At 60.2% G+C, this 14866-nt stretch overlaps 1 protein-coding gene across 1 annotated transcript; it reads left to right on the forward strand.

The window, feature by feature from the left end:
- Positions 1-559: 559 nt before the first annotated feature.
- Positions 560-13547, forward strand: SLC16A5 (solute carrier family 16 member 5). Its single transcript, XM_081110561.1, has 6 exons — positions 560-647; positions 1783-1967; positions 4386-4641; positions 7178-7321; positions 9915-10724; positions 12392-13547. Exons 3-6 carry the CDS (start codon positions 4443-4445, stop codon positions 12643-12645), a joined length of 1407 nt encoding a protein of 468 aa, XP_080966687.1. The 5' UTR covers positions 560-647; positions 1783-1967; positions 4386-4442; the 3' UTR covers positions 12646-13547.
- Positions 13548-14866: the final 1319 nt, after the last annotated feature.

Genomic DNA, 14866 nt, shown 5'->3' on the forward strand with positions numbered 1-14866 from the left:
ACCCCTCTCCCCACACTGGACCCCAGCACTGGTGGGGAAAATCAGCTCTGTCCCATCGGTCCCACTGTGCCCGTCCTGATGCCGGTACCACTGTCTCAATCACTGTAGCTTGGTAGCAGTCACATGCTAGACAATGCATATCGAGGGCTGGCTAGCGGGGGCGAGGGCAGAGGGGCCTGGCAGCGGAAGGACCTCCGGGCAGCCAAAGCCCTCAGAGAAGGGGTCCCCCATCCTGGCTTCCCATCCCCTTCCCGCTGGGGGATGGAGTCTCCCCATCACCCGCTTTCTCCCTCCCTCTCCTGGGGTCCTGAAGAGTGAGCATATGGTCTATGCAAATTACACGCTAACGACATACAAATGAACCCCGCCCAGCTGGCGTCCGCCCCGGCTGCTGGACGGTCCACGCCGCTCGGAGGCGGGAGGAGGGGACCGGGCTGAGATTAGGGGTGCCGGCCCTGGCCACGCCCCGCCGCGCCCTCCCACCTCCAGGCAAGACCTCCTTCCCCCACCCCACCCCCGCGCCCTGCGCCCGCCTCCCCGGGGCCGCCCGCCCGCCCGGCGCCCTGCCACCTCCGCCCCGGGAGGCCGGGCCGCAGGAAGCCGTGCGGCGGGAGTGGAGCTGCCGGTGGCTGGGCCCGTGCGAGCCGGTAAGCGGGCTCCCTCCCCTCCCCGCGGCTCCAGGCGCCCTTCCGCCGGGGTCCCCGTCTGCGCGCGGCTGACCCGCCCGCCCTGGGCCTCCCGAGCCGCTTCCCGCCTGTCAGGGGCGAGGATCCGGAAAAGCCTTCTTGCCCCGGTTCCTGGGCTTGCTCCAGCCCCCGATGGCTGGGGACCCCCACCCCCGAAGGGTCTCCCCAAAGCGACTGCTTGCCCCCCACGACCTGGGGAGTGAGGGGACGGGCACCCCCCCCCCAAGCCCTGGCCTGAAATATGCACGCTGGTGCCGCCTGGACGTCCCCAAGCCCCACCCCAAGCAGCTCCGTCCAGCGGAGGGTGGGAAGCGGAGGGGAAACAGGATCCCTGACGGCAGACGGGGCCCAGGATGGCAAGAGGTCACGAATTTCGGTTGCCAACCACCCCCCTTGCAGGCTGTGGCCAGCCGGCGCCTGTGGGACATGTGGGCCACGTTTGGGGCAGAGGAGGGCGAGGGTGACTTGCCCCAGCTCACCGACCTCTGGAACTGCCTCCTTCCTTCCGGGGGCCCCTGCCAGGTGCAGGGGTTTGAGGGTTCAAGCTGGCTCTTGCAGTTCTCTGGCCCAGGGGGAGCCCTCCGGTGGCCTGTCCCATGCCCTGTGCCCTGTACCCTGACATGTGTGTGGTCTGGTGAGGGAGGGGGTCTCCAGGGTCTGCCTCGGCTGCCCCTCCTCTCGCTGCTCTGGGGCTTGTGACCCCCCTTTTCCCCTCACCATGAGAAGAGAGGGAGAGGAAGAGAGGAGGAGGCCCCTCCACTCTGCACACCAGCCCAGTAAGCCCACAACCCCTGCATGAGCGCAGCGCTCGCCCTTCCCACCATACCTGCAAACCCGGGGAAGGCAGGGAGAGGATGCTGAGGGCCTAGCCGGGCCTCTGTCATGCAATGGGGAGCCCTAGAAACAGCCTGGGGGGTTGGGAGGGTAATAAATGTCATCTTGGCATTGTCACTTGGGCATGAAGATGGTCTGGGGGGGTCGGGGGAGTCCCTAAACGCTCGAGGCAGCTCCCCTGGAAGGCGGCTCACCTCCAGCCCCAGGAAGTGAGAGTGAGGTCTCTAGCCGCATCTCCCTCCTTGCCCCAACCACACACCAGGCGGTGATGGTGACTCATGGTTCCCAGTACAAAGGAGAGACCACTTCCCCGCTGGGGCAGAGGCAACGCCAGCGCCCCCAGCCCCATCGCGTCTCTGCGCCGCTCGTGTCTTCTGGAATGGACCTGCCGGCCCGGGAGCCCGGTCAGCCTTGGTCCCCGGCTCGCCTGTCTTCTGGGGAGCACAGGTGGGTCACATCAGTAGTGTTTTTGGGCTCTGCCGGAGCCTGGGTGGGAGCTCAGGAAAAGATCCTTGATCCTAGTGTGGAAGATGGGGGTAGGGGCAGGGGGACAAGATAAAGCACTGAACCACTCGGATGTGGTATGAAAACCACTGCTAAGGGGAGAAAACAGGAAGGGAGGGGGTCTGGCCCAACTGGGGTGGGGGTCAGGGTAGCTTCCTAAGGTGGAATCTTGAAGGACCAATCGGACTTCTCTCTGGCTTAAGATTTGGAGGAGCCACCACTGTAGCCAAGTTGGGGGGTGGGGGGCGGGAGGGACAACTTGCTTGGGGAGGGGGCTGAAGGACCAATGGGACATAAAAGCCTGGGAGTTGCTGAGGTGTGAGGGGATGGCTCGCTCTTCTCACGGAAGACTGGGTCTGTAGGGGAGCTCCCGGAGGGACGCCAGGGGTCCCCAGGCTGGGAGGCAGCAAGTTAAGGGAGGGCAAGGGTGCTGAGTGGTTTCCTAGGCTCTGATGGTCTCCAGGGAGGAGAAGCGGTGACGAGCCAGCTCCCCCAGAAGTTTGTGGAGGGAAGGTGGGTGCAGAGTGAAGGGCCCCACTAGAGAAGTGCTGCTGAGAAGGGCAGTAAGGAGACCTCTCCATGGAGGGGCAGGACAAGGATGAACAAGAAGGGACCGTGTCTCTTCTCCCCTCCCTGCCACCTCTTGTCCGTGACTGTGCTGCCCTGAAGGGAAACGCAGGGCCCTGGAGCTTGGGGGTGCCGGGCGTGGGGCAGCAGCGGAGGGAAGAGCAGGAGGAAGTGGGGACGGAGGGAAAAGCAGCACCTCCTGGAAAGCTGAGGGGCCGGGATGTGTCAGGGAGGAGGGGCGAGCTACGGACACGGGTGCGGAGACTTGACATTCAGGTCACCGTGGAGGGGGATCAGGTGGCACTGGTGGCCTTTCCATTTGCTGAGGGAACAGAAATCCTGGAAGGGGCCCGAGCCAGCGAGGAGGAGTTGAATCTGAGGTTTGCCCGAGGATCGGGGCCGAGGGGATCTTTAGGGCCAGCGTCCCAGGCAGGAGCCAGGAGGGCAGGAGGTGCCCTTGGCCCATACGCACAAGGGCTTAACATCACACACACGCTCACACGCACACCCTGAGGCTGGGATGAATGGGACGATGTTCTTGGCAGGGCTGTACCCTGAGAAGGGAGCTGAGCACCTGAAGCAATCACTTTAGGGTGGGTCCAGCTTAGGGGCCGGTTGCAAGATCCTGGCCTGGGGGAAAGGTGTGGGCTGCTGGGCTTGGCAGGAAGAGGGGGTTTCATGTTTCTGAGCGTTTTCTGAGTCCCCATGGATCTTCCCTGGGCCTGGAGCTAAAAGGAGGGAGGCTGTGGGAACAGGAGCTCCTGGGACCTGTCGCTTCCCGGAGGCCCAAGTTGCTCCCACTGCCTGCCGAACCTGGAGCCCCGAGAGCAGGTGAGGTCTGAGGATGTTGGGGAGAGCCAGGATGGAGGGAAGGGTCCGGAAAAGGGCTCTGCATTTGCGGGGGCGGGGAAGGGGGTGGCGGAGACTTGGGGCTTCCAGGTCTGGTTATGGCGGCTTCTGTGATGAGGGGGAGTGGCCTGGTGGTGGCAAGAAACTGAGATAGAACTGAGCCAAAGATGTGAGGGTGTGTGTCTGTGGGTCTATGTGTCTGTCCATTTGTTTGCATGCCTCTGGGCTTGCCTGCATGTGTCTGTGTCAGTGTGTGTCTACCTGTGTGTATGTACGTGAGCATGTGTCTTGATTTGTCCACGTGTGACTGTGTATGTATTTGTGTGTTGGAGGGGTAGTGCACAGAGAAGCCCTTGCAGGTGGTGGGGCTGGACTCCTGGCCATGGCTCTTTCTAGAAGGAGCCTTGTAGGGCTTTCAGAGGCCGGTGCCCTTGTGAAGTGTTCTGTACATTCCTTGGCTGCACCCGGCACCAGCTTGCTCACCTTGGCCCTCAGCGCGGACAGAAATTCGCTGTTGATGTGGGTTGCGAAAGACTGTTTGTGTGCAGGAAGCCTGGTGATGAATGGAAATGTATGCGCGTGCCTGTGGGGTCAGTGGGACGGCCCTGGCCCTGGGGCCCTGCCCCATTCTCCAAGCAATTACCCAGTGCTCGCTGCCCCGGAAGTCCCACCTGCTGACTACCAAGTGATGTTAGATTAGAAAGAATTCCACTCACCTGCCGGGTCCCACGGATCGCACACCTGCCAGCTCCTCCTGCCAGGCTGGCTCTGGGAAGTGGGTGAAAGGAGATGCCAAGACCAACGCGTGGGCCCTGGCCACCTCCCAGGGGGTGATGCTCCTCTGACACCTGGTGTGGAGGCAAGACGGACGGTTCCAGCCGCCCAGGAAAGGTGGCAGGGCAGCCGGGGAGGCTGGCAGCTTCATTCTGTCCCCTCCCTCCCCAGGCAGCCCAGGCACTGGTAGCAGTGGCAGCGAGGCCGTGGCAGCGTTCCCAGCAGAGGATGCCCCAGGCCCTGGAGCGCGCCGAGGGCTGCTGGGCCTGGGTGGTCCTGCTGGCCGCCGTGGTGGCCCAGGGCCTCACCCTGGGCTTCCCCACGTGCATCGGCATCTTCTTCACTGAGCTACAGCGGGAGTTCCAGGCCAACAACAGCGAGACCTCCTGGTTCCCCTCCATCCTGACGGCCATGCTCCACGCGGGGGGTAAGCAGCCTGAGGAGGGACCAGGGAGGGGCACAAAGAGCCACAGCCTCCCTGGCCTCTGCGTCCCTCTCTTGGCGGCCACAAGCTGTGCCTTTCGGGTGAATTCCTAAGATTTCACTGGATTTCAGCAGGGCCCGCTCCCTTCCTGGGTTGGAATCCCACTCCCCGTGCTGGAATCCCGCTGGGCGGGGCGGGGCTGGGCTGGGATGGGATGGGAAAAGGCTGGGGAGGCACCTAAGATGCTAAGCCAGTCCTCTCAATGGCCACTGCAGGCTGGATCCAGACTAGAGGAGGTGCGGCCTGGGGTCCAGCTGGGAGATCACCCTGAACCTTAGCTCCTTCCCCTGCAACATGGGGTGACACCCGGTGTCCTGCCCACCTCGAACATGGGATCGTAGGGAGATCACGTGAGGGAGGGAAATGTCAGGCGCTGTGAAGGCTTGTATCCTGGAGATCTTCATCTGGGCTTCAGACAGGAAGGGGGCTCTTTGAAGACACCAGGAGCAGGATGGGGGCATTGCCAGAGCCCCATGTCTCACCAGGCAGCAGAGGGGGAGTTGCAAGGGCTGGGAGATGGAGGAGGCAGCCCCCTCATTTCCTGGTGGGCTCCTCCAGGACTGTGACCACCTCACCCTGACCCCCGCCATCGGGGAAGGTCAGGAGCTGTCCAGGCATCTGCACAGCAGCCTCGGGCTCAGAGGCCTGCCCCAGCTGCTGGTTGCTGTGGCCTCCAGGGAGACTCCGCAGGGGCCGCTAGGGAGGCCTGGTCACCTGGAGCGGGGTCTGGTGGGGCCGCAGGGCTCGCCCTGCGTGAGGGTGTGGGGTGCTTGCCTAGCAGACCCCACCTCCCTGCCTACCTCCTGCCACTCCCTCCACCTGGCACCCCAGCCTGCTTGTTCTTCCACTTCCTTCCCTCCAATCGGGAGGGAGGTCAGACTGCGAGGTGCCACCTTTGCTGGAATGACCCTGAACCTGTCACCCCAGGGCATGGGCTCAGGGCAAGGGGAAAAGGCCAGGCTGAGCCCAGACCGCATGACCTTTTCACTTGCGGGGTTGGTGCAGAAGTGGGCATCGCAGAGGGCTCCTTCCATGCAGCCAGATGGGCCTGGGCCAGAGGCTGGGAGCCGGGCATCTAGTAGATCCCCCACTCCCCAGACAGCTTTCGACTCACTGCCCCCTAGCAGGCTTTCCAGCATCTCAGTCGGCTTGGGACTTCTGTCTGTCTCGTCTGTCTGTCTCACACACACACCTTTAGCCCATGCTCAGAGATTGATAGACATTTTAAACTGGAAAGTATCGTTGATCCTAAGCGCCCCCCCCCCCCCCCCGCACATTTCAGAGATGAGGAAAGCAGCAAGCAAGAGCAAAGTACAAGGCCTGCCCAAGGTTGCAGAGTGAGTTCTGGCTCCTGCCAGAGCCGCCCTGCCTCGCAGCGCCCCACCCCAGCACCCTCAGCTATCTCAGCTAAGCTGGCTCCCGGCCCAGGCCCACCCCCGACTCCATGACTCAGGGCTTTCCCCAATATCACCTTTCCCGAGACGGGTCAAAGTGTGGTGGTGGGGAACCTGTGTGGGCCCGTGGTCATACCCACGGCAAAGCCTCGCCTCTCCCTCTACTGCTGCCTCTGCTTGATTATCTCTGAGGATGGGCTGCTCACTTCCCCTTTCACTCCCAAGCTCATACCGGCTACACGCACACATCCCCTCTTCACCCCAGGCACACACCCACAAACCTCGTGCGCACACACACACTTTCCCCGAAACTCAGTTCCATGTACTTGGGGGCAGGGCGCAGGGTGAATGGGGCCTTCCTTGCAAGGTGCTGAGGAGCAGCTGGCCAGGACTGGCTTGTTTCTCTCCTCTGGGTCTGGGCCCGGAGAAAGCCGCTCAGGATGGGGGTGGGGTGGAGGAAAACAGGCCCCTCTCCAACAGCAGCCACACATTGGGTGCCGGGCTCTGGTGGTGGCTGGAGGTGATGGGGGAGGGGAGAAGGTACCCCACCCAGTTTTCTCCAGAGGCCAGTGCAAAGGGGTGCAGAGTGGCCCAGGGCCCCAGCTGCTCACCCTAGACAGGTGGGAGGCTGGAGGGAGGGCTGTGGCCAGCCTTCTTGAGGATGGGGTAGGAGTAGGGACAGGGGTGCTCACTACGATTTAGATACCTGGGGTCCCCCCACCCCCCTGAGACAGACCCCCAGTGAAGAGCGCACCTCGGCCATGAGCCAATCCTGTTTCTTGTCTGGGTCAAACTGGACATTGGCAGCACCTCACCTCATACCTGGTCACCCTTCCCCCAGCCTGATCCCTCATTCTGTAGGAGAGGAAACTGAGGCAGAGAGAGAGAGCCTTGCTGGGGTCCCATGGCCAGTCTGGCAGGGTGGGCATCAGGGTCCAGGACTGCGGGCTCCAGGGCTTATGCCCTTTAAGCCTCCTGGCTAGTTCTTGCTGGAACCCCTTCCCGGTCTCCTCCTCCCCCTCCCTCTGGGACTCCTCAACTGCTGCCTGGCTTCTCATCCCTGCCCCACCTGCCTCCACCCACAGGACCCCTGTGCAGCATCCTGGTGGGACGCTTCGGCTGCCGAGCCACCGTGATGCTGGGGGGCGTGCTGGCCAGCCTGGGCATGGTGGCCAGCTCCTTCTGCCGCACCCTCGGCCAGCTCTACCTCGCAGCAGGCTTCTTCACAGGTGATTGTCATTCCGTTTGGAGAACTACTGGGCGCCTATTAAACAGTGTCACATGCAAGTGAACAGGGCAGGCAAAGCCCATCGCTGGGGCTGCTCACAGGAGGGAGCCCACAAAGGGGAGAGGCCAGGGACAGATAAACGAGAAGCATATCTGATCGCGACAAGACAAGTGCGTGAGAAGACAGGACAGCCGATGTGACAGCGTCCTGGCTGAGGGTGGTGGTGAGCAGAGATTAAACAAGGAAACATGTAGAATGTCAAGAACGCCCAGGGTCGAAGGGAGGCTGCTGTTTGCAACAAGCAAGCGGAGGAGGCGTTGAGAGGAAAGGGGTGGCTGGGCAGAGAGCTGCAGAAGGGAGTCTGCCCCTAGGTTCTGGGGGGAAGGACATTCCAGGCAGAGGGAACAGCAAGTGCCAAGGCCCTGGGGTGTCCAGGGGCAGTGCAGTGGCCAGTTGAGTAGAGGGGCATGAATAGGGGTGGAGGCTGGATGGGGGTTCGGTTGTAGTGAAATGGGAAGTCATGTGAGGGGTTCGGGCAGCTGGGTAAGTGACATTCATCTGACCACTATTTGCAAAGCACCTGCCAGCTGGCCGGGGTGTTCAGAAAACACGGCAGGAGGCTACGCACATGCAGTGCAGGGAAGAGTTAAGGGTGACCCAAGGGCAGGAAGGCTGACCCCAGGCCTCTTTGCCCTGAGCTGCTGGAAGAATGAAGCAGCCACTAACCACCCTGGGAAACGAGGGGGGGGGGTGTTGCAGGAAGACGGGGAGCTCAGATGTGGGACAGGCCCTGAGCTGAGCGAGCTGTTGGGACCTTCTGAGCGGGCTGGTATTCAAGTGTTGAGCGGAGGTGTCGTCCTGCTGTTCACGGAGGGAGAGGGAGAGGGAGGACTGAGCCCAGGGCGCTCCCGTGTCTAGTGGTCCAGACGGGAAGAAGTGACAGAAGTGGAAGAACCCAGAGGGTGGGGTTTCTTGAGAGAAAGAATGAAGGACGTTCGAGAGGAAGAGGGAGGGGTTCAGTGTGCCAAGCGGCTGCCGGGTCAGCTCGAGTGGGGCCCAGGCTCTTTGGATTTGGCAATGGAGAGGTTGGTGACCTCGGCGAGAGCAATTCTGGAGCAGAGGTGGGGGTGAAAGTCTGATGGGAACAGTTTCAACAGAGCACAGGAGGAGGGCAATGGGAGATGGCTGAGCTGATCGAACCTTGCACGAAATTTCGGTGGAAGGGGAGCAGAGAAAGGGGCGGGGACCCAGAAGAGCCTGTGGGGTCAAGGGAGGGTTGTGTTTTGTTTTTAATGAGAGAAATAACAATGAAGGAGAATGATCTAGAAAAGAGGAGAAAAACGGGTGATGCAGGAGAGAGGGACATTGCTGGAGGGCTATGCCTCTGAGTGGGCACGATGCAGGGCAGAAGGAAAGGGCTGGCCTTGACTGGCAGCACAGATGGTCCACTGTCGCTGGCGGGAAGGCGAGGCGGCTGTCAGCTGGGAGCGAGGAGGGGTGAGGTGTGGAGTATGAAGAGGAAGGAAGCCCGGGCGTCATCCAGGAGGAGGGAGAGTAGATGGATGACAGATCTGGCCACCCAGGGCCCGCCCGAGGCCAGTGGTCCTGCGTGGCTGTGAGCTTTCTCTCCAGAACGTCCAGCTGTGCGGGGGCAGACACAGAGTGGGTGGGGAGGTGGCTTCTGAGCTGAGTCAGGAAAGGGAAGTCGGGGGAAGAGTGTCCCAGGCAGAGGGAACCGCAACAGCCTTGTCCTGAGGTAGGGAGCAGCGGGGTGTCCGGAGGAAGAGAAAAAAGCTGATGTGGCTGCCGCCTGGTGAGTGACGGGGAGCGTGGCCTGAGATGGCACCCAAGAGGTGGCGGGAGGCCAGATGGTACAGAGCCTTCCGGGGCATAGTAAATACTTTGGCTTTTCCCCTCGGTGTGATGGGAAGTCTCTGGAAGGTGTTAAGCAGGGGAGAGACTTACTTTGATTTTAAGTTGTTGTTGTTTTTAAAAAAATAATATATATATATATATTTTTAGAGAGAGAGAGCAGAAGAGAGAGGGAAAGACAGAGAGAAACATGGACGTGAGGAAAGCACATTGATTGGTTGCCTCTGCATGTGCTTTAACCAGGGCCTGGCTAGGGCGAAAATATATATTTTTATTGATTTCAGAGAGAAAGGGAGAGGGAGAGAGAGATAGACACATCAATGATGAGAATCATCGATTGGCTGCCCCCTGCACCCTCCACACTGGGGACCAAGCCCGGAGCCCAGTCGTGTGCCCTGATGGGGAACTGAACCATGTCCTCCTGGTTCATAGGTCAACGCTCACTGAGCCACGGCATCCGGGCTGATGTTACGTTTTTAAGGATCACCTGGGTACTGTGCCAAGGGGACAAGTGTGCCCCTGGCGGCCTTGGGAGGGCAGATCTGAGGAGCGGATGTTTCCAGGGAGGAGAGTAGGCAGGCTGACTCCATCTTAAATCCCTGGGGACCTGGAGGTGGGCTTGGGCTGGAAGGGAAGGAGAGCAGACGTGGGACATGACCCTGTGACTCTGCTGTGAGTGGCCCCAGGACGCCCTCGAGCTGGTCTCCCCTCTTCCACCACAGGCCTGGGCTTGTGTTTCAGTTTCCAGTCGACCATCACCGTGTTGGGCTTCTATTTCACCCGCCGGCGGGCGCTGGCCAACGCTGTGGCTTCGGTGGGCGTCTCCCTGGGCATCACACTCTGGCCGCTGCTGGCCCGCCACCTCCTGGAGGAACTGGGCTGGAGGGGCACCTTCCTGGTCTTCGGGGGGGTTTTCCTCCACTGCTGCGTCTGCGGCGCCATCCTGAGGCCTGTGGCCCCCAGCGTGGCCCCTGCACCCAGAAAAGGCCCTGCTGTGCCCTCCAAGACACCGGCGCCCGGCTGCCTGGCAGCATGTGGCCGGGCCGTCCTGCGCCACCTGGCCTTCGACATCCTGTGGCACAACGCCGGCTACCGCGTGTTCACGCTGGGCGTCACGTGGATGATCCTCGGTTTCCCGCTGCCACAAGTCTTCCTGGTGCCATTCGCCATGCGGCACGGGGTCGACGAGCACAAGGCCGCCCTGCTCATCTCCATCATCGGCTTTAGCAACATCTTCCTGCGGCCCATGGCCGGGCTGGTGGCCGGCCGCCAGAACTTCGCCAGATATCGCAAGTACCTCTTCAGCCTCGCAGTTCTGCTCAACGGGCTCACCAACCTGGTGTGCACGGTGTCGGCCAACTTCCGAGTGCTGGTGGGCTACTGCCTGGTGTACAGCGTGTCCATGAGCGTGGTTGGCGCCCTCTTCTTCCAGGTCCTCATGGACGTGGTCCCCATGGATCGGTTCTCCAGGGCCCTGGGCCTCTGCACCATCCTGGAGAGCATCTCCATCCTCATCTCCCCGCCAATGGCTGGTGAGGCCCAAGAGGGAGGGCGTAGCCTGGGAGGGCAGGGTTAGGGGGTGAGGCGGAGGGAACAGTCTGGACAGATTTGGGCCCCGTCCAGCATCCCAGGGGGAGGGACTTGGAATCTGTGATTTTCCCCCAAGCACCTCAGGGGACTGGCTGCAGCCTATTCTCCAGCTGGCACTCAGTCTGAAGAGTTAAAAATGGGGGTTTGGGTACCACACTTAGCTGAGTCTGTCATCTTCCTCTCTGTACCTGTATTTTTTTTTTTAAATATACGCTACTGATTTTTTACAGAGAGGAAGGGAGAGGGATTGAGTGTTAGAAACATTGATGTGAGAGAAACATCGATCAGCTGCCTCCTGCACACCCCCCACTGGGGATGTGCCCGCAACCAAGGTACATGCCCCTGACCGGAATCAAACCCGGGACCCTTGAGTCCGCAGGCTGATGCTCTATCCACTCAGCCAAACCGGTCAGGGCTGTACCTGTTTTCTTATCAACAAAGTGAGGATGAGAATAGAATCTACCTGGTAGGCTTGTTGTGAGGGTCACAAGTTATACTGTTAAGCTCTAAGTTGAGAAGATGGCAGAGTAAGTACTATGCACGGATTGGCTGTTATTGACACTTCCTGCCCGTGGGACCTACCCCGCATCTCATTGACCTTCTCTGAGCCACAGTGTTATCTGCAAAATGCAGAAAAGAACACCTGCCCTCACCCAGGATTGGCCTGTGCCTGTCACGGTGCCCACGGCCGGAGGCAGAGACTTCCCTCTTGCGGGGGTGGGGGTGGGGGAGAGACGGCAATCAAAGCGAGGAGACATATTTGGGGGCCCAGTGGCGGTTTGTGCCGGGAGGGAAACGTGCAGGTATAGAAACAGAGCCCCACACGGGAGGTGTGACATGCAGAGCAAAAGGGAAGGTTTGTGAAGCCTTTGGTGCCGGGGGACAGTCACACAGACAACACGTGGCTGCCGTCATTACAGTTAGATGACGGGGACTCTTCCCCAAGTGTGGAGTGGGAAGGCCCAGTTTCCACGGGATCCCCGCCCCCTGTCCACCACCACGCCAGCAAGTGCAGAGAGCTCGCTGGGAGAGGCCTGGGGGGCCCAGGACGGGACCGATCCGATCCGATCCGATATCCCAACTCCATTGGCCCTTGTCCTCATAGCTCCCTGCCCCCGGGTGAGCGAGACATGCCCTGAACTGCTCTTTGGCCCGAGGACTCTTCCTGCCTGGGCCAGAGGAGGTTCAGTGTTCCCTCTCCCCCTCACCTTTACCAACTATTTACTGAGTGCCTAGACCAGTGATGGCGAACCTTCTGAGCTCGGCGTGTCAGCATTTTGAAAAACCCTAACTTAACTCTGGTGCCGTGTCACATGTAGAAATTTTTTGATCTTTGCAACCATAGTAAAACAAAGACTTATATTTTTGATATTTATTTTATCTATTTAAATGCCATTTAACAAAGAAAAGTCAACCAAACAAATGAGTTCGCGTGTCGCCTCTGACACGCATGTCATAGGTTCGCCATCACTGGCCTAGTAGGTGCCAACCCCGGTTCCTAGTCCTGGGGTTCCGCAGAGACAAAACGAAAGGCCCTGCTCTTGCGGAGCGCACAGGGCAGTGGGGGGCTGGCAGCCCGGGCCGTGGCCTAACTAGCTCTGTCCTTCAGGGTTTGTCCTGGACAACACTGACAGCAACTTCAGCTACGTCTTCTACATGTCAAGCTTCTTCCTCGTCTCCGCCGCCCTCTTCATGGGTGGCGGCTTCTGGGCGCTTCAGAAGAAGGAGAGGCAGGGCAGGCCGGCGGAGGCGGAAGCAGCCGACCCGGAGCCGGCCCCGCTGCGGGCCCTCAGCAGGGAGGACACAGGCAGTTCGGAGAAGCAGCCGTGCACCGAAGAAATCATGTATGTGACCAGCGTCTGAGCCCCAGGATCACATGTGTGACCGGCATCTGAGCCCCGAGGTCAGTGAGCGAACACTGCCTCCGCCCAGGAACGCGATGTCCTGCTGTTTCACCGGGTGAAGCCTGAACCAAAGGGCAGGCCGGCCCGCCCCGCACATCGGGACTCAGCCAGGGGCTGGGGCCTTGGAGGCTGGCCTCCGAAGACTCAGGGTTCCTTCCAACGAGCAGAATCCAGGAGCCGGTCCTCCTGACTTTTTTCCTTGGGCACCAGGGTACTTGGGGCCCAAGAAGGTGGGTCTGAGCTCTGCTTGGGTCTCTCATGGCCGACGGGGCTCAGCTGGCTGCCCACTGCCGCTGCTACAACTCAACACACCGGGCCTTCAGGTCCAGCCTGGATGCTTCATAGGTGACCTCTCTGTCCTTCTCCAGCCTCCAGCTCCAGACAGTTCCAAAAAGTTCACCCTAAGTCCCCCTAAGTCCTCCTGCCCCACTTCCTCCCTGCGGCCCAGCCCTTGCCCTCGGGGCTGCCCCCAGCACTGGTTGCTGGGCCTCCCACTGATTGGGACTTGGGGAGAAGGGAGAGAATTGGTGGTGGCCTGCAGCCGGGGATGGCCAAGCTGCGGATGAGCTTGGATGCAGGGTTCGGACAGATTAAATGCTGGTGGAGCACCTGTACTGGCGTCTGTGCAGAGAATCGGAGGGGAGCACCTGACTTGGGTCCTTGAGTCAGTGAAGCCTGAGGAACCCCTAACACCAGCGGTTCTCAACCTGTGGGTCGCCACCCCTTTGGGGGTCGAACGACCCTTTCACAGGGTCGCCTAAGACCATTGGAAAACACATATATAATTACATGTTGTTTTTGTGATTAATCACTATGTTTTCATTATGTTCAATTTGTAACAATGAAATTGGGGGTCACCACAACATGAGGAACTGTATTAAAGGGTGGCGGCACTAGGAAGGTTGAGAACCACTGCCCTACACAGTCAGCAGAGCCCGCTCCAGGGTCTCATTCCTTTGCCCCTCCCAGTATTGTGACCGGGAAGATTAATGCCGGGGGGGGGGGGTGGGGGGGGGTGGGGGGGTGGGGGTGGTGGCGGGGGGGGGGGGGGGGAGGGAAGCCAGACAGTTGACTGAGCAGGGAGGGTCGGATTGCTAGGCAGGGCCCAAGGGCCTCTGTGGAAATAGAGCTGCCCTTACAACAGAAGCCCTTCTGCTCCCCTCTCCCGCCCTCCTCGTCTCCCTGCTGTGACCGAGGCGTCAACCCTGGGTGAGTAGCCGGCTGGGCCAGCTGCCAGTCCCCCCTGCTCCCCATGGGCCCGTGTCTGTGGCCTGGAGGTCAGAGCTCTCCCCACACCCTTTGCTGGTGCCCTTCCTTGAGGTCATGACCGTGGGGGGCGGGCTGTCATCAGCAGGGTCTTGTCCCAGCAGGGTCCCGACCGAGGGAACCAGGGAACCGAGAAAGTTTGTTTGAATTACACACAGAAGTGTTTCCTGCAGCAGGCTATAAACCCCGGGAACTAATGAAGCAGGAAAACAGGCCTGGAGAAGTCCTCCTCCCCCTTCAGTCCTCCCAGCTTAGCAGGGGCTGCTGACGCCCAGGGCCTTGTTTGTTGATTCAGGCTCAACCAGGCTCCAACGAGAAAACCTTATCAGGAGGATTGATTTTATTTTCATGATCCGCCTCTAGCCTTCCTCCTCCACTTGTCCAGCTGGCCTGAGTAAGCATCCTTGGGGTTGTCCTGTCCTCTCCAGGACCCTGCCACGAGTGCCCCCTTATGGCCAAAGAAAGTAGTGCAGAGGCGACAAAAAGGCTAGGATAGTAGAGACCCGAGTTCGTGTTTGACTCTGCCTGAATTTACTGTGTGCCTTTGGGCAAATTGCTCAGCATCTCTGGGCTTTTAAAAAGGAGGAGGCTGGCCTGGATAAGGTAAAGTCTCTTCCAGTTTGAAAAGTCGGATCCTGAAGAGCCCCACTACCTGCCTGCTCCCCACCCCGCCACCACCCACAGTGCTTGGCCACCACCCACAGTTTGTGAACGGAAGGGGGAAAGCCTGGGCACATTTCACCAAGTCCTATCTCCTCCATCTTCATGGAGTGGAAAAGGAGGGAGTCGGGTTGGTGAGTAGGTACATGCTTTTGGTGCTAGTGGTTCCCAGGCTTTGAAACGTGCCTCCCCTAATAGGCCTATTTCCTTAAAAGATTTATTTTAAGGAAAAAAAGATTATCGGTGAACATTCA

The sequence above is a fragment of the Myotis nattereri genome, assembly GCF_964212035.1.
Source record: "Myotis nattereri genome assembly, chromosome: 16".
NCBI classification, from domain to species: Eukaryota; Metazoa; Chordata; class Mammalia; order Chiroptera; family Vespertilionidae; genus Myotis; species Myotis nattereri.

Bases quoted from the DNA above. Each gene is read 5' to 3' on its own strand.
- SLC16A5 (XM_081110561.1), top strand. From the start codon at position 4,443: ATGCCCCAGGCCCTGGAGCGCGCCGAGGGCTGCTGGGCCTGGGTGGTC. The intron at 7,322-9,914 runs GTGATTGTCATT...CTTCCACCACAG, and splicing joins CGCAGCAGGCTTCTTCACAG to GCCTGGGCTTGTGTTTCAGT. The intron at 10,725-12,391 runs GTGAGGCCCAAG...TCTGTCCTTCAG, and splicing joins CATCTCCCCGCCAATGGCTG to GGTTTGTCCTGGACAACACT.